General features: G+C 44.0%; 1 protein-coding gene across 8 annotated transcripts in view; it reads left to right on the top strand.

Moving 5' to 3' along the window:
- The window catches only part of TOM1L2 (target of myb1 like 2 membrane trafficking protein), a 127,760-nt gene that overhangs the window by 57,501 nt on the left and 44,433 nt on the right, over positions 1-25,826 (top strand). For all 8 annotated transcript variants that reach the window (XR_439120.3, XM_025044366.1, XM_006908449.3 and 5 more), the window contains exons 2-4: positions 10,663-10,747; positions 17,328-17,406; positions 23,690-23,839. Coding sequence is in view for 7 of the 8 variants with exons in the window: in XM_025044366.1 (XP_024900134.1) it covers positions 10,663-10,747; positions 17,328-17,406; positions 23,690-23,839 (314 nt within the window). In the remaining variant the exon portion in view is untranslated. The remainder of the gene's footprint in view (positions 1-10,662; positions 10,748-17,327; positions 17,407-23,689; positions 23,840-25,826) is intronic.

Here is a 25,826-nt window from a genome sequence, read left to right on the forward strand (position 1 = left end):
CTCTTCCTCTCTTATTTGTGTGCCCTTGTGTTTTTTTTTTTTTTTTTTTTTTTTTACCGTACCCTCCTACTATAACACTCATCACATTGTGTACTAGCTGCTTGTTTGCAGTTCTCCTGCCTGGGACCTCCTTAAGGGCAGAGCTCCGTTTTGCTTATTTTTCTGTTCCACCCTAGCACAATGCCTGGCAGGGGCGGCGTCTCAGTTAAAGTTTTAAACTGAACTGAGAAGCCTTTGGATGGCCTTTCCTGTTTCCCCACCCCAAGCACTGGCATTCAAGTCTCCTCTGAGTATGTATGTCTCTGTAATCAGGAGCTGCTAGAACAAGGGCTGGTGCTAGGGCAGTGCACAGTTAAATTTGTAGACACACCTCATCTCTTCTCTCAGAGTGCACATGAGCAAGGTGAACAGCCTCCAAAGAGGCACTCTGGGGAAAGAAGAAAATTGGCAGCATAACCACTTTGCTTTAATGCAGCTCTAACCTGAGCATGAGCTCCCAGGGGACCTTTTATCTTCCCAGTCAACTGGCCCACCTACCTGGCTGTTAGAGAGCAACCGCTGGGTTGGGACAACCCACTGGCACCATTCTTCTGGCCTGGGCCTGGCTCATGCAGGGGCCCCTCCTCCTCCAGGTGCCCATTGTCATCCCAGCCCTAAATCTGTGTCTCTCCCCAACTCCTCTCTCACATACTTATTTACTCCACACATAAAATATTCCATGAAGTACAAAAATGGGAATACATCAAACAAGTGGCTCTGCTTGTAGAGAACACACCCCAAATGCATTTTAAATTCGTGGATTCCCCTCAAGGGAATTCCAGTTAAAAAAGGACTTGGATCAGCAGCCTCGGGCCTGTGCGGCTAACAAGCTTCTATTTTTCTCTGTTGTTTGGCTGTCCTGAAGGGCTTCTTTGTTTGGGGAGTGGGAGGATGTGGTGTCCTAATTTGGCTGGGTGGAATTGTGGCTCACACAGAACTGCCCTGTGGAACTGAGTGCTCCAGACCAGAGAATAAGTTAAGTAGTGATTTTGTGAGTTTGTTGGTCTTTAAAGAAAATAGAAAATTAAAAAGAGGGGAGGTCAAGAAGCTGCCAGTGGAGAGTGAGCAGCAACACTATGTTGTTCCCTTCTCCCCCCACACGCCTTATTTCCAGAGGTCCAGGAAATGTGACATCTGTTTTGAGTAACTTATGGGGAATCTTCTTACTAGATGGTCTCTGAGATGTTGGCTTTTTGACATTTATATTCCTCAAGAAATTGTGCTGTGGCTGTTTCTTCATCTTGCAGGTAGGCCAACTCCTTTGGGGGCTTCATTCCAGAATGGAAGCCCCTGTGCTTCTTCTGAGCATGGAGCTCTCTGGCTCAGAAACCCAGAAATCAGAAAAGCTGGAGATATTTGCAAGATCCGAGGGCATTGAATCTGCTGGGCATAGCTCATGGGTGGCTATTTACCTGTAGGTGGCAGTGGTGACACAGGAATGCTTAAGGCGGGAGCTGAGGGGAGTGCTGGCAGAACCCTTTTCAGAAAAGCTGTAGTAATAATAAAACTAATAGTGATGATTATGGCCTGTGAAGCAATGTTACTCTGTGTTAGTGGCTTTGTCAAGTGCTTTATGTGTGTTATTGAATTTACTCTCACAACTGTGTGTAAGAAAAGTGCTATTATTAGTGCATTTTACAGATGACAGAAAGGCTTAGAGAGGTCAAGTTACTGGCCTGGGGTCATACAATAATTGGCAGAACTAGGACCAACCAAAGTCTGAGTTCAAACCCCCTTGCTCATACTTTCCACTGTGATGCCCATTTCTCCTGCTTCTGAGTCCAAAAGGAAAATGCAGAGACAACTAGGAACCCGTTTCTGATCTCACCAGACTGCCCAATGCCTGTTACCCAGGGGCTTCAGAGGGCTTACACTCATCATTTCACTTCTAAAAGGGCTCTTGTCAGCATAAGGTTGGGCACTTCTGAGGAAATGAAGATGTCCTGCCTTCATGCAGCTTCAAGTTTAGATATGGAATATACTCATGGCTCATTAAGCCAAAAAGGTTGGAAGAACCTCTCAGAACAAGCTTAGTCCTTGCATGGACTGTACTTTCAGGTGCCGATGCCTATCAGAAGGCATCACTTAGGGATGGTATCAAAGGAGGCTCTGGAGAAGAGATAGGATTGGAACTAAGCATGGGCAGGTAGGCTGGAGTGAAGGCTTTCCAACCAGAAAGAAGTCTGAGGTTATTTCCTCAGGTCTAGAAACAGAGAGACAGGCCCCTTGGCCTGCAGAGTCTTCCAGATCTTGACACGGTTCCCGCTTTCACCTTCCATCAGATAACCTATTTTTCTGTAGAATAAGGACTCAGATACATCTTTTCTTCAGCTTTGTTTACTTTCACAGTGTATGATGAGGTTTTGTAAAAGTATATGTAAACCTAGGGATACCTACTTTCATCACTTCTATTCAACACGGTATTGGAAGTTCTAGCCAGAGCAATTAAGGAGGAAAAAGAAAGAAATGGCATCCAAATGGGAAAGGAAGGAGTAAAATTATCTTTGTTTGTTGGTGACATGACCTTATATGTAGAAAACCCTAAACATTGTGTGGGGGGAAAAAAACTGTTAGAACTAATAAATCCAGCAAAATTGCAAGATACAAAATCAACACTCAAAAATCAGCTGTGTTTGTATAAACTAACAATGAACAATCCAAAAAGGAAATTAAGAAAACAATTCCAATAGCATCTAAAAGAATAAAATCCCTAGGAATTAACCAAGGAGGTAAAAGTCTTACATACCGAAAGCTACAACACATTGCTGAAAAAAATTAAAGAAGACTTAAATAAATGGAAAGACATCCCATATTTATGGATTGGAAGGCTTATTATTTTTAAGATGACAATACTACTCACAGTGATTTATAGATTCAATGCAATCCCAATCCAAGTCCCACCAACGTTTTTTTGCAGAAATAGCAAAAGCCATTCTAAAATTCACATGGAATCTCAAGAGACTCCAAATAGCCAAAACAACCTTGAAAAAGGACAAAGTTGGAGGACTCACACTTCCTGATTTCAAAACTTACAGTAATCAAAATAGTGTGGTATTGGCATAAGGACAGACATATAAACTAATGGAATGGAATAAAGAGCTTGGAAACAATCTCTCCTGTATATGGTCAATTGATTTTTAAGAAGGATGCCAAGACCATTCAAGCAGAAAAGGATAGTCTTTTCAACAAATGGTTCTGGGAAAGCTGCATATCCACATGCAAAAGAATGAAGTTGGACGCTTACCTTAAAATGGTAAATTTTATGTATATTTTACCACAGAACCACACACAAAAAAAAAAGTATACATAGGCCAACATTCTATCAGAGTATAGTGGGGAAGTATGAGTATGGGGGGACAGGTTGGTATTAGACATTGTTCGGGCTGTTACCTCATTTGACAGGAAACCTACGGCCCAAGAAGAAAAGGGGATAAATAATTCAAGAGCTTGGGATTGTCAGTGGCAGAGCCAGAACTAGAACCAGGGTCATTTGATCTCCCTATCCTCCTCTTGGCCGTGAGCTCCTTGAGGGCTGGAACTAGGTCTGTCTTGCCTTCTACTCTGTCCCCAGTGTCCAGCACTTGGTAGCCATGTAGTTCATTTGTGTCTTTTGGATGACTGTGTGGGCATTCCTTCCCCTAAGTTAGGGTTCTCAGTCCCTGCTGCACGTTAAACCACCTGGGGAGCTTGTAGAGCCTGTCAGTACCTGGGCTTTGTGCCCCAGAGGTTCTGATTGGAAGGTATGAGGTGGGATCCAGGGAAGGATATTTTTTAAAGGCTTTCTGGTGATTCTAACCTGCAGTCAAGGTTGAGAACCACTGCTCTATATCATGCCTTCCTCCAATACTCTCCAGCTGGGAGTGAGGGGCAGAAGCTTAGTAGATTTCTCTGGAACTTCACACAGTCTCTGGCTGGTTCATTCTGGCTTCTCCTGTTGTCCTGTGTGCTCTGCTTACAGAGGCATGTCACAATGTGTGTGTGGGAGTTGCCATTAATTTCCTCCCAGCTACTCGGCACCAGGGCACAGGTATCAAAGCCATTGTTCTCCTCTCTACTAGATCAGGCTAGACTGTATCATGACCAACTGCCTATCTGCCTCTCCAGTTATACTGACCTCTTAAGTCAGGGTCTTAACCATCTCACTCTCTTCAGCTCCAGGGATAATGCATGGCACATCTCACCTCAGACCCATGAGTAAATGTCATGGGGACCATGGGGTTTTATTTCACCTTAAAGTTACAGGGAAAGCTGCCTCACTACTCTGTAGGCTGGTCAGATTGTGTTTTGTGTACCTTCTTCTGGGCCTGTTTTCTTCCCTTTAAGAGGAGTGAGGGAGGAGTAGGGACTGCTGTCATAGGAAAGGACATCCTATAAAGTAGGGATGTGTATTTGGAATTCATTCTCTTGTCTCCACAGTGGAAGAGAAGCAGCTGCAATTAACAGTCTTGAAGCATGTTAGGAATCTGAAGCAATAGGCAATAATGGTTTTGTGTAGAATGTTGGGGTTGATTTTTCTTTCCACCTGATGGATAGATGAGAACCTGCCTCACTAGCATATAGTAATCCAGAAGGTTCATCTCACATTATTGGCGCGTGATATCAGATGAGCTTCCTGCCCATCTAAACCCTTTTTTCTTTTTTCTCCACATCTGGCACAAAGTAACCCTGAATGCCATTGCTTTGTGCCAGCACCTCTGGGCTCCTACCCACAGCTTTGATGGCTGGAGAGGTAGATAATTTGGCTACCTTGTCTCCATTCTCACGAAAGGGATGTTACTGAATGCAAAATGCTAAAATCAGCCCTCTTTTGCCTTCTGGTGCTGGCTGCTTCTGAAGTCACTATATTTAACATCAAAGTGTAAAAAGCAGCAGCCAAGAAACCAAGCCATGGGGTTGTAAAGCTCCTCCCATCAGGACTGCCTAGGATTTCAGACTGGGAGCAGGCGAGGGGAGGGGGTGCAGAAAAACCATACCGGAGAGAGCACTATCACTACCGTCAGGGATGAGGCTTCAGGGCATCCTGGCCCTCATCCTACACCAGGCTGGAGGCAACTATTCTAAGTGGAGAAAATGTCATGGCAACAGCATCAAGATGACATACTCTCTTGCACTGAATGTTTAATGGGAATCGTGTCTCCCTCTGCCCAGCTTTGCTCTACCCTGCTCAGCCCTACCCAGCCCTTTGCAGCCCTGCTCTGCCGAGCTCTGCTCAGCCCTGCCCATTCCTGTTCTACCCCTGACCAACAGCATATCACCAAGACCTCTGAGAGTTCAGCCCTTTGCAACCAGGGTCACTGGTGTTTTAATCTTTATCCATCCCAAGAGCTGGTTGGTAGGAACGACTTGCCTCATTGCTCCCTGGAATATTGTGTTTCTGCTGTTGCACCAGGATTTATTTTAGGTTTTGACAATTACATGACCAAAGAAATGAGATTAAAGTTTGTTTCCTCTGGCCGGGGGACAGGACCAAGTGAGGGAGCCCTTACTGAGTGGCTGCAGTTCCAGGAGCAATCAGATACAACTTTGTTCCCATTGCTGGGAATTGTTTTATGAGGAGAGAAAAATAAGAACTGGTTTGAACTCCTTCGTCGGTCTTACTTCCCTCATCTGTTTTAGCAGAGCCAAATATCCACAGTTGTGTTTGTGTGGCATTTCCAGAAGAATGAAAGGAAAGAAGCATTCTTTTGGGGTTGGTTCTTTATAATCAAAACAAGTATATATCTTGTAGCTTGAAAACTCAGAATCCCAATAATTGAATAGAATGCGCTGACCCGGAGATAAGTTATCATGCCTTTGAACCTCTTCCTGGTATTCTTAGAGGAAGGGAGAGGGTGAATATAAGGTTAATGGATTCTGCTGCTAAACTGAACTTAGAAATGAGGTTTCATTGATTTAATATTTCCTCTATTAAGCCTCCCAAGACAGTGTCCCTTGTGGCCCTACCTGCCGCGGTCCAGCCACGACAGGATCCAGGGGGCCCCGAAGGTGGGCAAGGCGTCGGCGCGGGAGACAGTCGACTACACAACTCAGAGGCGGTGTGACACTGTTCTGTTTTATTGTGATTTGAGTACAACTTTTATACTTTTTATTTTGGCATTTGATTATACTTTGTAGTTAAGGTAGCAGGGAGTTAAATTTCTGTGGTTAGGCGAAGCAGAAAATCTTATAGAGTATATTATTATTAATGTTCATGATTAACTAGTACATTTTTCTCTCAATCATTAGAACAGAACTACCTGAAGGAACAATCTAAACTTTTAATTCTTATATCTATTACGTAAGATACAGTTTGATTTAAGTAAAGGTGATAGATAGATGTATTCATAACAGCAAGCATTGGCTTGTGGGCAGACATTGTTCTTCTTTCTGCCTGAAGAAATCTTTTAAATGCTATTTGATTTATGCTATATCTAAAGTTCAAGCTGAACCTTTCTCATAGCTGTTCAAAAGTTTCCTTGGTGCAGTATTGAGGAAAATATTTATAAAAATCAGTTTTACAAAGCTGCTTTTGTAAGCTAAGTTTCTGTTCCTTTGTTTTTTAAGCACTAAGGAGGTCCTGACCTAGCCAGCCTTTCTATAAAACTTAAACTACTATAAGGCACATGAATTCCATCTTTATTCACCATACATATGCTATCTTCATTATGAACTCCTGTATAAGACAAAGGAGGATCAGGTAATCTTTTCATACTATTAGCCCCGCTAGGTGGATACCAGAGTTTTCCATTTATCCAGTAGGCCACAAAAGGAGGCCCTTCCATAGTAGGCACAGGCTTATAAGTAAATTTCTTATCCTTTACTAATTTTTCTACTAACTGCGTGGGAACAGGAGTATAAGCTGGTTCTAGTAATTCAGTTTGTTATAATTTATTCATAACATCTTTAAGAGACGCGTCAAAAGAAATTTCCCTTAATAATTGTTCAAATAAAGGGTTTATGCATTCCGGACACATCAGGGTGACTAGAGCTGATTCCATACGTGGGGAATTTACTATGTTTTCCTCAGAGCCAATTTTGAGGAAATCCATTTGTACAGCGTTTACACTTACTAGAATTTGTGCTACCCAAATTCCCCCTATTAATAGGATCGTTTCTAAGAAACCAATTATTCCTAAACACATGCCACGTCCTCATTCTTGACGATGCATTCCTTGAAGCCTCTGTCCCCATCTCCGGATCTTGTCACGCAGTAGGGTAGAAAGAGGACGCGGCACCTACCAAAATGCAATCTCAGTACTTTCTTTCCATTGAGAGTCTATGCTGCAGCTTCAGCTGTGACTGGGACAGATAAATGCAGGATGGCCCTTTTGGCCAGCTGGCCTCTCCCCTTGCTGGCTTAGAAGGGTAGCAAGCCAAAGTCCTGCAGGCAGAGCTGCTTTATTAGGATTGGCCTCCTCCTGAGGAGACTGCTGAATTTGTGATCGCAGATACTCCCCTGCTGTGTGTGACGCTAGAAGTGAGTCACCTCATCTGGATGTGGACACCTTGAAGCGGGAAAGGGCTGTTCAGAGACATTGTGGCAAGTAGAGGAGGGGACTGGAGGCACAGATCATTTCATCTACACACCTACCTGCTCAGGAACCTTGCTGCAGCCTCCCAGACAGTTGGGGCCTCACCTGCCTCTGGACGAAGCCCTCAGGGGAAGGCAGCACACTGTTGCCTATTGCTAGATACTGTCCCCTGCCTCCCCTGTCTGCCTTCCTGTAGCCTCTTTTTTTCTCTAGGCTAGACTGGTGCTTCGAGCTATTCTTCCTGGGTGCCTACTCCTACATTTACCCTTCCTACCCTGTCTGCCCCCACCCCCGTCACCCCCCATGGCTCTCATTTACCCTATAAGCCCAGCAGTGCTATTTACTGGCTTTGTGATGTGGCCTCTCTTTCACATGCATACAGTGGGTGGGGGAAGGGAACGGTGTCTCTGGGGCCTGTCTCTGATGTGGCTTCTTATCCTTTCTCTCTCTCACCGCACATGCACTTAACTCCTCTTGTAAGTAGACATCAAATACTGCTTCTGTCCCTGCCAGACTGGCACCATCTGTAGACTTGGGTTAAGGTTCCACAGATCTTGGAGCCTTCCCAGTGCCCTGCCCAGTCCACTGCATGCATGGCATTCGTCTGAGGCAGATCACCATTTGTGGGTGGGTTTGCTTCTATGAGTTAAAGAGTCTTTGGGTGCCAAGGTGATGAATAAAGAGTGAAACTTGGGGATATGTATTTTTTGGTAAAAATTAAAACAATGAGGCTTTTTAATGCAAGCTGAAGGCTGTTGCATGAGCAGTAGCTATATTGTTGGAGTATGTTGTCACTGCTTGTAAGTACAACCTTTGAGTGTGTGAGTTCTAGTATGTTATGTAAAAAACAAGTGTCACTTCTCCATAGCTACATCCAGTAAAACAAGGACACTTGCAGCATGTACAGAGATCATCTGTTTTATTATTTGAGTATCAGTGTGAGTAGCCCTCTCATGAATTGTATAGTTAGGATAGGGCAGGTTTAGAATTCATCTAAGATAGCAACTTCAAATCCAAACTCTGCCTTTGCTAGCAGCTGGGGCAGTATCGGGCAAATGCCTAGGCTCCAGAGAGACCTGAAATTGAATGTCCGTACCACCAATTCAATTATGTGATCCTGGCCAAGTACCCAACCTTCCAGAACCTCATTTCTTTCTTTTTAAATGCGGGAAGAAATAATGTCAACCTTAGGAGGCCCTTTTTTTTTAATTAAAAAAAAATTATAAATTGTGTTAAAATCATAAAAGTTACCATCTTAATGATTTTTAAGTGTTAAGTAATTCACATTGCTGTGTAACCAGCCTCCAGAATTTTTTCATCTTGTAAAACTGAAACTCTGTACCCATTAAACAACAACACCCATTCTGCTCTCCCCCAGCAACCACCATTCTACTTTGTATCTCTATGAATTTGACTGTTCTAGGTACCTCATATAAGTGGAATCATACAGTGTTTGTCTTTTTCTGTTTAGCTAATTTCACTTGGCAAAATATCCTCCGGGTTCATTCATGTTGTAGCATGTATCAGAATTTCTTCCTTTTTAAGACTGAATAATATTCCATTGTGTGTATATAACACATTTTTTTATCTCTTCATTCATTGATGGACACTTTGGTTGCTTCCACCTTTTGGCTTTTGTGAATAATGCTGCTATGAATATGGGTATACAAATATCTCTTTGAGACCTTGCTTTCAATGCTTTTGGGTATATACCCAGAAGTGGAGTTGCCAAATCTTATGGTAATTCTTTTTAAAATTTTGAGGAACTGCCATACTACTTTCCATAGCAGCTACATCATTTTATGTTCCCACCAACAGCATACAGGGGTTCTAATTTCTCCACATTCTCGCCAGCACTTGTTACATTCTGTTTTTTTGATAGCAGCCATCCTGATGGGTGTAAGGTAGTATCTTAATGTGTGGTTTTGATTTGCATTTCCCTAATCTTTAGTGATATTGAGCATTTTTTTTCATATGCTTGTTGGCCATTTGTATATCTTCTTTGGAGAAATATCTGTTCTGGTCCTCTTCTCATTTTTTAATTGGGTTGTTTTTTTTATTGTTGAGTTATAAGAGTTCTTTATATATGCTGGATATTAACTTCTTATCAGATATGTGATTTGCAAATATTTTCCCTCATTCTATAGGTTGCCTTTTTACCCTATTGATTGTGTCCTTTGATGCACAGAAAGTTTTTTATTTTTATGTAGTCCAATTTATCTATTTTTTTCTTTTGTTGCCTATGCATTCAGTGTCATATCCATGAAATCCATTACCAAATCCAGTGTTATGAAGCTTTTCTTTTACGTTTTCTTCTAAGAGTTTTAGCTTATAGGTTTAATCTTTTATCCATTTCGAGTTAATTTTTGTCTGTGGTATATGCTAAGAGTCTAATTTCATTCTTTTTCATGTGGATATCCAGTTTTCCCAGCACCATTTGTTGAAAAGACTGTCCTTTCCTACTGAGTGGTCAGGAAGTCATTTTGTAGATGAAATAAAATATTGTATATGAAGCTCCCAACACCATACCCAGCCGTGACTTAAAAAATGATGGTCCCTCTACCTCTCCCTTATCTGAGATGTAGTTTTTAACTACTGAAGTAAATTTTTAATAATTAGAATGGCAAATACCTAATAGTACTGACTGTGTGCCAGGCTCTGTTCCAAGGGCTTTACATATATAAACCCACTGAATTATAGGTATCGTTGGGTACCGTTGTTTTAACTAGTTTACAAATAAGAAAATTGGGTACATTGAAGTTAAGTAATTTACCCAAGGTCAAATAGCTATTATGTGGTAGAGCCTATATTCAAACCGAGATAGTTTGGCTCCAGAATCTGTTTGGGGTGATCTTTAATAGCTTAGACCTATCATAAGCCTTTCAGTCTGGAGTTTGCTAAATGAAGGACAGACAGTGTTATGACGTTGATCTTTAGGCCCAGATCTCTTGCTGGGTGTTCTCTTGTGAAAGCAGCACCTCCAGAACTCCTTCGTTGGCTTAGCCCATCTGCTAGGGAGGAGAATGTGGTAGTTCTGGTCACTTCCTGTTTCCTGCCAGGACCCCTTTGTTCCAGGAGAAATGTAAACCAGTTTTGTTTCTTAACTTTACAGAAAAGGCAACAGATGGCTCCCTGCAAAGCGAGGACTGGACGTTGAACATGGAGATCTGTGACATCATCAATGAGACGGAGGAAGGGTATGTGTGTTCTCTCCATCCCCTCCTTTGAAGCTTGTCAGCTTCTGGGTGTCACTCAGAGCCTGTTGGGGCTTAAGGGTATCGATGTTATACTTTTAGTTTTGTTTTTAGTCTGTTTGCCTTGGCATTTAATACACTGACACTCTTAATTATTTTTTTCTCTTTCCATCTAATCTGCCCCTACTTCCCCAGTGGCAGCGCTAAGTTAGAGCAGTGATGACCTCTTTTAATAACCTGCTTTTAATGACAAGTAAAAATGAAGTTGCTTGGTTACTTGGTCCCCTGTGGTCATTGGTCTCACCCTTCCTTCTCAACCACTGCCTCCCCTTTGCAGATGTGAGTCTGTCTCTTCCCTCCTTTGCTTGACTAGAGCCCCAGCAGTCAGAGAGAGCCTGCAGTGTCCACAGAGGGGGGAAGAGAGTGAGAAAATAAGCGTGAGGTATAGAGCAGCTGAGTGTTTCTAGCGTGGATGAACTTAACCCACAGGCTGCCCCTCACCTATCCTTTTGCTGCTGGATCTGTTCTTGTTGATTTGCATGATAGATCCTCCTCTTCTACATTACAACATTCTAGTTATACTTCTTCCAAGGTAGTTTGTATTTGGCCTCCTGTCCACATTATAAAAATGGAATTTACTGTCACCATGCCATCTTAAACCATCTCCAGAGCTGTGAGCTGTGAGAACACCCTTGACTGAGGCAGCCTTAAGCTTACATCGTGACACTGTCACAGCTTTGTCATCTATAAACTGGGGACCAGCCCCTTCAGTTAGGCCCTGCTTTCATTAAACAGATATGTTCTAAGTGATGACCTTGTGCCAGGCCCTAGTTTAAGTCCTGAGGACACAGCAGTGAACAAGATAGATAGACTTCCTCTCCCTGGGGAGCCAACCAGCCAGAGTGGGGAGGCAACCTATCAGCAACAAAACTAGAACACAAGACTGTATTGGTGACAAGACTGTGGAGGGAAATGAAGCTGGGAGGAAGAGGCTGGGAATTAGCCATTTTTAAATGGTGTAATCAAGGAAGGCCTCACAAGGTGACATAGAACAAAGACGTGAAGGAGATAAGGGGGTGAGGTGTAAGGATTATACCAGGGAAGAACTTTCCAACAGAGCAAACGGCAAGCACAAAGTCTTTGGACAGAGGATGTCTTAGGTGTTTAAAAAATAGCAAGGAGGCTATGGGGCCAGAGCAGAGTGAGTGAGGAAGAGGGTACCAGGAGGTGAGGTCAAAGATGTCGGGGATACAGATAACACGAGCACCACAGTGACGGGAATCCCTGGAAGGATCTGAGCAGAGAAGGGGCATGGTCTTACGTTCATTTTAAAGAGATCACTCTTTAAAATGGCTACCATATTCAGAATAGCCAGGCGAGGGGTGGGCCAAGGGCAGAAACAGGGAAACCAGTTAGGAGGTTATTAGAATAATCCTGGTCTGAGATGGTGATGGCTTTGACTAGGATGATAGAGGAGGGAGTGAGAAGTGGCCAGATTCTGAATATATTTAGAAGAGGAACTAATGAAATTTGCCAACGTGTGTATGAGTGAAGAGTCAAGAATAAGGGATTGAGCAGGCTAGGGGTGCAGAGATCAGCAATTCAGCTAAAATCCTTTAGATTGAGCTGCCAGTGAAGCCTCCGGCAGGTAATACTGATAGGGTAATGACACAAAGGGGTCTGGAGTTTGGGGCAGTGGCCTGTGCTAGAGATGTGTGTTTGGGAGTCTTCCATGAAAGATGGCCTTGATATTTCTGCAATATCAGTGTAGGTGATTAGCTTGGTGTCTGGCACACAGATGACAATCACAGAATTAGCGGGAACTCCACATTTCTAATGCCATAATCACTGGGTCATCTTCCTGCAGACCCAGCTGGGCTCCTTATTCATGTCCCCCTCAGACACCACTCATTCATTCATTTATCCAGTTGCTCAGCCACATTTATTGACCCCGGATGAAGGCCTAGCTGGTGAGTGTGCCATGGCCACTCTTGAGGCACTCATTGGGCAGAACCAGATGAGCTGTGGCTGAGACGTGTGCCAGTTGCTTCAGACTCAGAGGGAGAAGCAGTGGGGATGCCTTCTGGAGGGTCAGGCTTTGGGCTGAGCCTCAAGGATGGAAGGAAGAGGAGAAGTGTTCTGTGTAGCTATGGGTGGCATAAAAAGGGCAGCGCGGTGGGGGTACAGTTGGTCTGGGTGTGCAAGGAAGAAGTTGGGGGGGAGGTCCTGGAACAGAGGCTGGAAAGGTGCTTCAGGTCAGGTTATAAAGAGCATTTTTCCTGCATCATTTTCTAGAGTTGGTCTGTACCCCGAGGCGGTCCATTTACCTTTGCCCCCATCCCTCTGCAGGCAGAGGGTCTCTTAAACTCTCAGAACTCATGTTACTCCCTTGCTAATTAGCCTTTTCTCAGGGTGAAAATCCTTCTTGGACCCTGCAGGATAACCTAGCCCTCTACTGCTCCATTTTGGATCCTTTCCCCTTGTCCTCACCCTTTAGCCCCACTGATCTTTCAGTTTCTTGAACCTTCCACATCCCTGTACCCAGTTTGCAATTCTCCGCAAATGTGAGAGACATACATACATACACATGTGTGGGAGTGGGACCTGCTCATTCCAAAGAGAACGAGGCCTCCTTCCAAGGTCTGGGAGCCAGGTCAGCTGCTTTTTACAATACTCAACACGCTTTCCTCCTGAAATGGCCCATACTCTTGTTCTTGCATTTTTCAGTGACAGCCCCTTAGTGCTACCCAGAGATTTCCTGTCCTTGTCTGTGCTGTGAGGTGACTGCCAAAATCTTTCCGCATAAGTCTGGCTAACGGTTGGTACCCTCCACTTTCATCCTGCTTCAGGGCTCTGGGCCTGGTGTTCCCTCTGTTCCCCGCTCACCTCTCCTTTTCACTGACTAATTCTATCATTCACTGCATCTCAGTTTGAACCTCATTTCTCTGATACTCCTCCCTCCTGATTTGGACAAGTTACTCTCCCCACCCCCGACCCCATTATGTGATTTCATAATACTCTGTGTTATACTCATCACAGTTTAAACTTATATATTTGTGTGATGTTTATTAGAGTATCTGTCTCACCCCCAACTCCCCTAGACTGCACTCCATGAGGACAGAAATTCTGTTTTACTCACCATTTTATCCCTAGCACCTAGCATAATATGGATATAATTGGCTCTAGACAAACATTTGTTATATAAGTGAATAAATGAATGAAGTCCCTAGGAGGAATGCAAGCATGTGACCATGATTGTAACACAGTGCGACAAGTGCTCTGGGAGAGAAGTTTATAGAACTAACAAGAGAGAGACTAGAGCAATAGCAGTTGATTGGCCTTGGAGCCGTCAACAGCAAAGGCTTCTTGGAGGAGGTAGCACCCAAGTGGAGTCTTCCATCAGCCAAGAGAGGGGATAGAAGGCAGGGGAGGCAGGTAGACACCCAGGCTGGAGGGGCATGAAACAGAAAGGGGAGTGTAATGGAATTAGGGGCATAGAACCTGGAGCCACCAGCTTGGGCTGGAATCCTAGGTCTTCTATTCACTTACTGTGTAACCCTGTGTAAATTACTTAATCTCGCTGTGTCTTAGTTTCCTCATTAACAGATAGAGGTACCAATAGTATCTATCTTATGTGTTCACTGCCCTTACTCTGTCTGCCATTCTCTGAGTACTTGCCATGTGCCAGGCAGGCCCCCATCCTGAGCCCTGGATTACACCAGCTCATGCAGCAACCCCCGCACCCCCAATAGCCCTATGAGGTAGGGACAATTTATATTAATGTTGAAGAAACTGAGGCCCAGAGTAGTTTGGTCACTTGCCAAACATCTCACACCACAGCTAGGAAGGGCAGATGCAGGGTACAAGCCTAGGTGCACCTAGCTCCATCTACTGAAGTTCTTCTGCCTGTACTTCTTTGATTTATTTAAAGCTCTTCCTCTGGAAGGCTGGGTCTGGCTGGGTGCCACACAGGCCCCTCCCTGGGCTTTCCCTAATGTTCAGGGCCAAGGTCACCTCCAGCCTGAGGCTTTGTGTGGCAGTCCCTTGTGTCCTGGATCATTGGTCACTAGGCAGGAATGTCTGGCTGAGTAGCCTACCCAGGAGTGTTTACCAGGCCTCACCCAGTCCTACCTAATTAGGGCACAGGCACATAGATTTGGTAAGTGCTCTCCAGTTCTGATGGGAGGCTCTGATGTGGATCCACTGACTTGGGTTGTGTTCATGACCATTTCTGGGCCTTTTCCAGCTCACTGAAGCTTTGTCTGTGCCCCAGCCTCTAAACTGGAGAGGGCACAGAGGAGTAACCACTGCATAAATGAAATAGAGAGAGGTAATAGCTGAGGGGCGAAAAAAAGGGGGGAGGAGGGGTTCCGGGTCAGCAGAGCAGCCATGTCCTCCACGGAGGAATAAGGAGGAGAATCTCAGAAGTGGGAGTTCTGGAGCTGAAGGACAAGATGAGTTCAGTATTACTGAAAAGAAAGGGTCTTATGTATGAGTCTGGGGTCTGAGGTGAGTTTGGGGAGGCTGAGGATGGCCCAGAGGCCAGATCTGAGGCCCTGGTGGCTGCCCTAAGGGGCCTGACCTCCTCTCTGAAAGCTATCAGGGTTTAGGGCACCTCAAATGTGTCCTTCCCTCAGTTTTTCCTGCTCCGTCATGACTCGATTCTTCCTTCTCTCCTTTCTTCTTGTTTCCAGCTCCATGCTGTGTAATCTGCTGCTGCTTCTTGAAACTTTGCAATTTCTCTGACATGCTTTTGATCCTCCTCTCTGCAGCTTCTCCCCCAGGGAGAGAGATAAATACTTGCTTTTGTGCTCACCCAGTCACTCCCAGTCGGTACTTCCCGAGGATGAATTTTCATTTTAACTCCAACCCAGGAGCCTGCTGACTCTCTGATTTCCCTCTACCGCCATCACCCCCACACCAGGAGAGCTCTGAGTGTGCTATGCTCTGTGAGCTATAAGTGATTGCAGCCCTTGGAGGTCGTCCCCATTTTTCTGCGCCATGAAAGTTCAAGGGGAGAGGAATGAGACTAGATTGAGAGGGATGGCAGCTGTGGGTCAGGGCTAACTGAGGCTTGGCAGAGCTCTTCAGAGAGAGGAAATCAATCCATGCTACTGGCCAGCAGCCGCTGACCTTCATCAGCTCAAGTCCACAAACAATCCTTAAAGCCAAGAGCTTGTCAAGTCCCATATTTGCAGAAATCAGCATTCCTGTTTGGAAACTGCAGCCATACTGCAAACACACTTGGCAGGGACTCATTCCCCAGAGAGCCTCATCCCATTAGTCCTTGGACTCAAGAGCCAAGAATTCCATGTTTCAAGTTGGGAATGGGAAATAGGTCTCAGGTATTTTTAAATTTCTTCTAGAAGCCTTGCCTTACTGCTGTGTTTCTGTCTAAACTGGGCTGATTAGCAGAGCTTTCACCCCACCCCCCCCCTCAACTTCCTCATACACATTTGAAAGGACTTTTTCATTTGGTAAATAGATGATAAATATTTCAGAGTTGTAGGAATAGGAGGTCCCTGACTTACCGACTTTCAACTTTGGAAAGACCCAGGTATGTTGACATGTCAATCTGTAGAAGGCTGGCGCCTACTTGTGAGAGCAAAAGGCAGGCCTGCAGCCAGAATGGTAGAATGCAAGTGATGGGACATCAAGGGGCAGGAGCTTCATGCCAGAGACGGCTCTTAGATAACATGTTAGACACAAAGACTGCACCTAATAGGTACTCTTAGAGGGCTGGCTGGGGACCCTAACCCAGCTCTAAACAGTGATTTAAGTTTATGTGTTCCAAGTTCCAAATAATCAGCTGATGAGCAAGCTTTTGAACAAGGCCCCTTTGTAACCCAGTGGCTGCCTATACTATGAGATTCTCTCTGGGAATTCACATCAGAACCATTACCTAAAAGCACACAATTCCTTGAGTTTTGAGGAGATTTAATTTTTCTCAGGGAAAAAGGAATTCCATGGAAATGGGTAGGAACTAAATATCCAGGCCTAAGCAAGGACCTGGCCATTCTCCCTTCCTTCCTCTCTGTGGTTTTTTCAGTGTACCCATGCACCAGTAGGTTAGTTATTGTTTTGGATAAATAATACCTGCATATGATACAGAAATTCAAAAAGGCTGCAAATAGATAATCCAGTGAAAAACCTCCCCCTCCTCTCTGTCACTCAGCTCTCCTAAGGGGCAGCCAAAGTTACCAGCTTCTTGTAGTTCCTTCCAGAGATTCTCTAACCAATGCTGCCATGTGCACCATGTATGTATTTGTCTTTTTATAATTCGAATAGTGTCTTACCTTATGCACTGCTCTTCGGATGACTCTATTTCCATGTCTTTAATTTTGCTCCATGTTAATGCATTCTTTTTTGCAGCTGTACAGTATTCCATTGTGTGGATAAACACGATTTAATTTAACCTATTTCATATTGATGGACATTTAATTTATTTCTAACCTTTTACATTTATGAACATGCTGCAGCAAATAACCTTGTATATATGCTAGTTCACACAAATGGGAGTGAATCTGTAGGACAGTGCCCTAAAGTGTAATTTGCAAGGATATTAATATGTTCTTTTCTCCAGGCCAAAAGATGCCATTCGAGCCCTGAAGAAGCGGCTCAACGGGAACCGGAACTACAGAGAAGTGATGCTGGCATTAACAGTGAGTACTGCTCTCTTAGGGGCGGGAAGGCATCTGGGAAAATCCATATTCCTGACCAGGCCCCACTCACAGGGCCTTCCTTCTGCCCACTTAGCACAGCCCCTGGTGTGTGCCATTGGATGGCTTGGTGAATGTGCCATTGGAGTCCAGGGGAGCCTTCCCATAGTCCCCTTGGGTTTTCCTACCTCCTCTGAAGTGGGGCATGAGCTTCAATCTAGTGTATACCAGCAGAATATAAGACATGGGGCAGCACTGACTGGTACAGAGCCCCAGAGCAGAGAAGCCAGAGGCCTGGGTGTGGGTCTCCTTTGGACAACTCGTGTCAGACCTCTAGCAGTCCCCAACCTTTTTGGCACCAGGGACTGGTGCTCCTATGAGAATCTAATGCCTGATGATCTGAGGTGGAGCTGAAGCTTGGGGAGCAGCTCACCTCCTGCTGTGTGGCCTAGTTGCTAACAGGCTAAGGACCATACTGGGAACCCCTGCTAGCCTAGCTGTTTCTTTAGGTGTCATTTTCCTCTATAAAATGCTAACTTCCACCAAGTACCTGACCTCTGCTGAGCTTTTCAGATGTTAATGCAAATGTTTGCAATAACTTTCCAAAATAGGTTTCATCATTCCCCTCAGAAGGATAGAAAAACTGAGGCTCAGAGAGGTCTAGGGGTTTGCCTAGACTTTATAGCTAGTGAGGTACTCAGCTGTGGATTGTGGAATAAAAACTGATTATCGCTGGGAGGTTCTTGAAAAAGTCAGTCAAGTGACTCCTTTTAGGAAGGGACAGACTAGATTTTCCCCTTTCCTTAAATGTCAGAAAATTAAAAGGAACAACTTCAGGTGTTATTTTTGTCTTGAAAGTTAAAATTTTCAGATGTGGCAAAATCAGGCCATAGCAAATTCTTATAATGGAAACTCTAACAGGTCAGCACTGGGCTTCTCTGTAGGTTCGAATAGTTTGCTATTTATCTAAAACTGCTATAACATGTTTCCTCTTAAAACAGAAACTGTTTGGAATTTTTTCTCAAGTGAAAACCCAAGACTTATTAAGGAGAGTTCACTCTGCCAGGGAATTGGGATTTGAATATTAAAGGAGAAAAAGACTAGTTGAGAAATAGGGAATTGAAAGCTTTTTTTTCCTCAGAATTTGAGCCACTGTATTCACTAAACCCAGAGCACCCAGAGCCTACTGAAATGAATTGTTTTAAGTAATTAAAATCACCAGGGAATGAACTCTAACATGTCAGGACATTTTCCTGGTATCTAAGACATATCCCTTTACATGCCTACTTTCATGGTAACCGTATTAGATGGAAATCTTTCTAAAGTGGTCTCTACCTTAACTTCCTTTCTAAAGTGGTCTCTGCCTTAACTCCCTACAGCAGAGCACGATGAGCCTTGTTTAACCTTTCCTGATAGTCAAGTCTCATTTAGTATTATTATTTTCTCCTGACATATAACACATATAAGTTTAAGGTATACAGTGTGATAATTTGATATACATGTATATTGCACAATGATTACCGCAGTATTGATTAACACCTTCATCTGCTCACATCATTACCTTGTGTGTGTGTGTGTGTGTGGTGATAGCATTTAAGGTCTACTTTCCTAACAACTTTCAAATAGTATTATTAATTGTAGTCACCATGCTATGCATTAGATCCCCAGGACTTACTCATATTATAGCTGGGAGTTTGTACCCTTGGACCAACATCTCTCTTTTTCCCCTACCTCCTGGCCCCTGGTAGCACCATTCTACTCTCTTTTTCTATGAGTTCAGGTGTTTTTTGTTTTTTTTTAGATTCAGCATATAAGCAAGAACAGACAGTATATGTCATTCTCTATCTGACTTATTTTACTTAGCATAATGACCTCAAGGTTCACCCATGTTGTTGGGGAAAACAGGATTTCCATCCTTTTTATGGCTGAATAATATTTTGTTGTATGTAGTATATACCATATTTTCTTTATCCATTCATCCATAAATGGACACTTATGTTGTTTCCATGTCTTGACTATTGTGAATGATGCTGCAGTGAACATGGAGGTGCATGTATCTTTTCGAGTTAGTTTTTTCGTTTTCTTCAAATTAATACCCAGGAGTAGAATCTCTGGATCATATGGTAGTTCTATTTTTAATTTTTTGAGGAATCTCCGTACTGTTTTCCATAGTGGCTGCACCAATTTACATTCTCACCAAGAGTGCATAAGGGTTCCCTTTTCTCCACTTCCTGGTGAACATTTCTTGTCTCTTGTCTTTTCGATAATAGCCATTCTTTCAAGTGTTAGATGATATCTCATTGTGATTTTGAATTGCATTTCCCTTATGATTAGTCAAGTCTAGCATCTTTTCATGTACTTGTTGGCCATTTATGTATCTTTGGAAAAATTTCTATTTAACTCTTTTGCCCATTTTTTAATTAATTAAGTAATTAATTTTTTTATGGCGACATTCATTAATGAAATCCGGTAAGTTTCAGCTGTCTTTTGCTCATTTTAAAATAGAATTGTTTGTTTGTTTTTTGTTATTGGTCTGTATAGGTTCCTTATGTATATTGTATATTAACTCCTCATCAGATAGTTTGCAAACATTTTCTCCCATTCTGTGGGTTGCCTTTGCAATTTTCCCAATTGTTTTTCCTGTTGCACAGAAGCTTTTCAGTTTGATGTAATTCTACTTGTTTATTTTCGTTTTTGTTGCCTTTGCTTTTGGTATCATATCCAAAAAATCTTTGCTGAGATCAATGTCAAGGAGCTATTCCTCTATGTTCTTTTAATAGTTTTATAGTTTTGGATCTTATATTTAAGCCTTTAGTCCATTTTGAGCTAATTTTTATTAGTGGTAAGATAGGGGTATGATTTTATTCTTCTGCATATTGATATCCAGTTTTCCCAGCACCATTCATTGAAGATCCTTTTCCCCATTGAGTCTTCTTGGCTCCCTTGTCAAATATTAGTTGACCATATAGGCGTGAGATTATTTCTGGACCCTTGATTCTGTTCCATTGGTCTATGTATCTATTTTTATGCCAGTACCACACTGTTTTGATTACTATAACTTTGCGATATAGTTTGAAATCAGGCAATTGATGCCTCCAGCTTTATTCTTCTTTCTCAGGATTGCTTTGGCTATTCAGGGTCTTTGTAGTTCCATACAAATTTTAGGATTGCTTTTCTATTTCTGTGAAATCTTTAGATGGTTTTGGGAAGTATGGACATTTTAACAATATTAATTCTTCCAATCCATGAACACAAGATATCTTTCCATTTATTTGTATCTTTAATTCTCTCATCAATGTCTTATAATTTTCAGTGTACAGATCTTCCATATCTTTGATTAAATTTATTCCTAAGTATTTAATTTAATTTTAATTTTAGTGGTCAGGTCTTCCCTGCAAATCCACCAGTGCTGCTGGGAGAATTATGAAATGTGCAGATCTCTAGTACCTCCACCAAAGGCCTCAGCCTGGTGCATGTTGCATGGTCTCATATCTGCTTTTATGGTTTCTCTGTCTTTGTCTTCACTTACTCTGTTAGTCGTTCTCAGTCCTGCTCATTGTGGGCCTTTCCTCACTTCATACCTGTACACATCAAAATTGTTACTATTTATTCAAAATAGGAGCCCTGAGGGGCTCACTGCTCGGGCCTTAGCGTATGGACTAAAACATCTGTTTCTGTTTGCTTAGGGGCACCTTTTGCTTACTCTGTGAGCTTTGGCTGCAGCTAGAAAATTGCCACTGTGTGTTTCATGTCCTATAACCCATAGGGCAGATATTCCAAGGGCCTTTTTGGTAGAGTGGCTTAAAGTGGGTCGCTGGGCCTCCTTAGGCTGAATGCCCCTTGCCAGTCAGGGAGGACCTCCTGAATCTCCTTTTCTGTGAGGCTTTGGGGCTGCTCTGTAGCACACCCAACCTCTGTCCAGGACATTTCCAAGTCTGTGTATCTGAGCCCCAAAGTGTCTTACTTTAAAGTCTGCTGCACAGGAAAATGCAAGGACGTGCTTCCTAAAGGTGAAGAGTACATCCTGGCCCACTGGTGCCCTGAGCGTGGAGGCAGAGCTTTAGCCACCCTGCCACCTCAGGCTTCCTGGTCCTCTTTTCCCATGTTCTTTCTCACCACCCTTGCTCTTCCCCAGCTTCTTATCTTTCCTTTCTTCTTGCTCATCATGAAATAAAACACTTTTCCTGCCACCTACCTTGGCCCCAGCAGCCCATTGCCTGCATAGGTAAAGTTAAGAGGCGGGTTTTAGAGGATCCTAAAAAGAAGGATGATTATGAATTCCTTAAAGGCAGGAAGAACCCCTGTCATTCATCTAGGCAGCTCCCACTATGAGAGAGAATGCCGGTTGCCTCATAGTCACCTGGAGTCCAGCATGAGCAGAGTCTGAAAAAGAGAATGCCCCCGCGGCTGAGGACAACCTCAGCAAGGATGCTGAGCTTCAGTGTTTTCCTTGGCAGGCCGAGCGGAACCCAAAATCTCCCACGGAGCAGGCAGCAATGGGAAAGGAACAGTTATGACTGGTGTGGAGCTGCCAGACTCAGGACAACTTCTAGCTTTGGCCTCCTCAAGTGAACTTAACTGACATCTCCAAGCCTCAGCTTCCTCATCTCTACAATGGGATGATACCCACCTTACAGGGCTATTTCAAGGACCAAATGAGGAAACAAGAAATCTAGCATATTTTGTCTATTGTCTCTTAGAAGAAAGCTGTGAGGGAGGGATGGCCCCATGGCCTCACTGTGGGTGAAGAAATGAGGGCTCCAGAGAGGGCTGGTCAACCCATCCTGAGTCTGGCACTGTCCAGCAGCTTTTACCTAGACCAGTTTCTTCACCTTTCTAAGCCTCTTAACTGTAAGGAAATATGATAATAATACCTATTTAAAGAGAATTAGTTGTAAGAATTGAATGAAATTATATATAGTGTGCAAGAATCCCTCACGGTGCCTCACATGTAGTCTGCATTCAGTTAATGTTAAAGTTATGGACCTTTCTTTATGGCCATGTTTTGTCAAGGTGATGCCTTATTGTATGAACCCAGCCCTGTGGAATGACTGCATAAGGTAACCAGTGGTCAGTTTGGGCAAATGAGAATAACTGAATCAGTCAGAAATGTCTCCTTCTGCTGGTTATGTACTTCCAAGGAGGCATTTCCCACTAGTTGACTGTGGCATTGGGGGATGCTGGCATGGGAATGGCCAGATAACCGTATGAGTTGGTTTATAGAGAGCTAAGAAATTCAGAAAGCTGTGTTCAAGACTGGAGAGACCTTCAGTTAATACCTCTGAATTCCAGGGGACTCTCCCTGGTCCTGCGGAGACTGAGAAGCTACACCTTTACTTGGGTGTGTGTGTACCACAGCCTTATTAACAGTAATTATGTTATTGTAGTTCTAATTTACTGGCCCCTCACCTATGCAGGGCACTTGCTAGGGGCTTCAGACATTCTCATCCCTACTACCGTCATGCAAGGGAGTGTTCCTGTGCCTGCTTTACAGACGAGGAGGCTGAGGCTCAGACAGACTGGTCCTAAGCCATTCAGGGATAAAGTGGTGGAGCCGAGATTCAAGCCCACACTGGCCATCTGGTCAGAATCCACACACGGCATGCTTTTCTGAATGGCAAAGGCCTGTGTAACTAATTTTTCCAGAATGAGCAGGGTTTAAAGGTCAACAGGCAGCTGAGGCCAACAAATTACTTATTAAACGTGGAAATTTCTTTGTCATTGTCAATTTTAGTTGCAGAAGCAGGGTTGTGTGGGGTGTGTGATGTATGATGTGTGATGTGTGTGATGTGTGTGTATGTATGTGTTTGCTTGCTTCCTCACATACAAGGGCCAATAATTCATTGAGTAATTCAGGCTGTCACAGCAGCCTTTTCTTGTGACAGAGCCTGTGTCCCATTGGCTAATGTCTCACATTTGGTAGCACAGAGAGGAGTTAAAATGCTAATTTTCAGGGACCACTCAGTCATTTTGATCTCATTGAAACACCAGCATCCTTCTCATGCAAAACCAGTGCCTCAATTACCAACTAATTGCCTGATTATTGTGCAGAGACTGGAGACTTCAGTCAGCAAGGGACTGCCCATATTCCCCAGGAACAACTGAATTAGAGTGTGAGGATGCCTGTGCCATTTAGATTTAGCTCTAAATGAGATCATCATCAGAAAAAATGATCTGGAAGGAGGAAAGAGGGATGGTGGTGGTGGAAATTCAGCTGCCTTCCTCGGTTCCTGCTGGCTCCTCTGCCTCCCACAGTAGTGACCTCTTTCCTTTCCTCCCACATCAGGTCCTAGAGACATGTGTGAAGAACTGTGGCCATCGCTTCCACGTCCTGGTGGCCAACCGAGATTTCATTGACAGTGTTCTGGTCAAAATCATCTCTCCCAAGAATAGTCCTCCCACCATTGTACAGGACAAGGTGCTCGCTCTGATCCAGGTATGTGGGCTCTTCTTGTCCAGCTTTTGGGATGGAGTAAGGTGGTACTTCTAATCAATGAGTCCTCATGCTTGCCCATACTTTGGAGGAAAGAATGGAGGCTTCTGAGTTTAGATATTTGTTGCAAAATACTTCGTTTTTACAGTCATCCTACGGGAATGAAACCCTAAGCAGTGGCTCTCCAGCCAGTTGACAGCCTTCACTGAAGTTTTCTGGGTGTCTGGCCCTCTGCTGCCCACAAGGGCAAGTATGTGTGGTGGTGGGTGGTGGTGGTGGGGCGCTTGATAGGCCTCTGAGCCATCAGGGACAATGGAGAGTAGGAAGGGCCATATTAGAGCCATATGCAGGGCCGGCAAGTCACAGGGTAAGGGCCAACTCTAGGGCAGACAGGGAAGTAGGGGGGAGATGGTGTTAAGGAGTGATTTAATGAGATGATATTTTTGTCGGACCCTGAAGGATGATGAGGAACTTCGTGGAAAGTTCAGAGTGTGAGAAGCATCACAGGCAAAGACAATAGCATGTGCAAAGGCCCAGAAGCATCAAAAAGAGCAGTTGACACAGTTGGAACGTCTTCATTATTAATTACTCTGTAACAAATTACCCCAAAACTTGGCAGCTTAAAACAACAAATGTTTATTGTCTCATAGTTTTCGTGGGTCAGGAATTCAGGAGCAGCTTAGCTAGGTGATTCTGGTTCAGAAGCTCTCGTGAAGTTTCAATTAAGATATTGGCCAGGATTGCCTTCTCTGAAGACTCAGCTGGAGCTGGAGGAGCTACTTCCAAGGTGGCTAACCCACATGGCTGTTGGTGGGAGGCCTCAGTTCTTTGCCATTGGTTGGAGGCCTGAATTTCTCACCGTGTGGACCTCTTGAGTGTCCTTGTGACCCAGTAGCTGGTTTTCCCTAGAACAAGTGATCTAAGAGCAAGTGAGGAAGAAGCTGCAGTGCCTGTTAGTACCGGGTCTCAGAAGTCACACACTATCTTTCAGTCATAATCTGTTAGAAGGGAGTCACCAGGTCCAGCCTCGAAGTAAGGGAATTAAGCTACATCTCTGAAGAGAAGAGGATGTTTTAAAACTATCACATGGAAAGTCGAGTGTAATGAATGTCTGGGGCCAGGAGATGAGGTGAGAAGGATGGTCAGGGCTTATGGGCCACACATATGCCGAGGAGTTTGTGCTTTGTCCCATAGGCAGTGAGGAATGTTTCTGAGCTGGGTGTACTCAGTCAGATCTGGATTTTAGACTGAGCTCCCTGGTGACAGGGAGGAAGGCACATATGTCAAAAAGCACATCTAATACGGGGCGATTAGTGCTGCGGTCGAGAAAAGATGAGGGCCACAGGAGCCGAGGAGAGGGGAGACCAACCCAGGGGATGGAGGTGGGGCTGAGAAGGCAGGGGGCAGTGTGATCAGAGGGCGAGCACTGGGGCTCTAGAGGTGGTGGTGGCAACTGAGGCTAGAGAGCCAAAGAGCCTGCTGGCTTTGTCCTTTTTATCTACACCCTGTACCTGAAAATCCTCTCCAGCTCTTAGGGTAGTTGGCTCCTCTCCATCATTCAGACAGCCCTCAGACATCTCCCACCAACCAGTTTATAGCACACATCACACATTCTCTCTCTTCAATCACCCTCTTATATGGTCTTCAGGTACTTCTCTGCTAACTTTTCTATCATCTGCCTCACTCTGAGCTCCTTGAGAATCCAGGGTCGTTATATTCCCAGGGTCTAGAGCAGTTGACTTTGTAGAGTAGGTGTTCAATAAGTTGTTGTTTTTATTAATGAATGGATGAATGTAACTTCCTGGAACTCTAAGAAAGGGAAGAGTGGGTGACAGCCCAGCCCCTCCCATGCTTCTTTAGGTTGTGCCTATCCCTTCATTCTGCCCACCAAGCACCTTTTATTCTCTCATTCTCTCTCTCTCTCTCTCTCTCTCTCTCTCTCTCTCTCTCTCTCTCTCTCTCTCACACACACACACACACACACACACAC

The sequence above is a fragment of the Pteropus alecto genome, unplaced genomic scaffold (assembly GCF_000325575.1).
Source record: "Pteropus alecto unplaced genomic scaffold, ASM32557v1 scaffold52, whole genome shotgun sequence".
In the NCBI taxonomy this organism is placed as follows: Eukaryota; Metazoa; Chordata; class Mammalia; order Chiroptera; family Pteropodidae; genus Pteropus; species Pteropus alecto.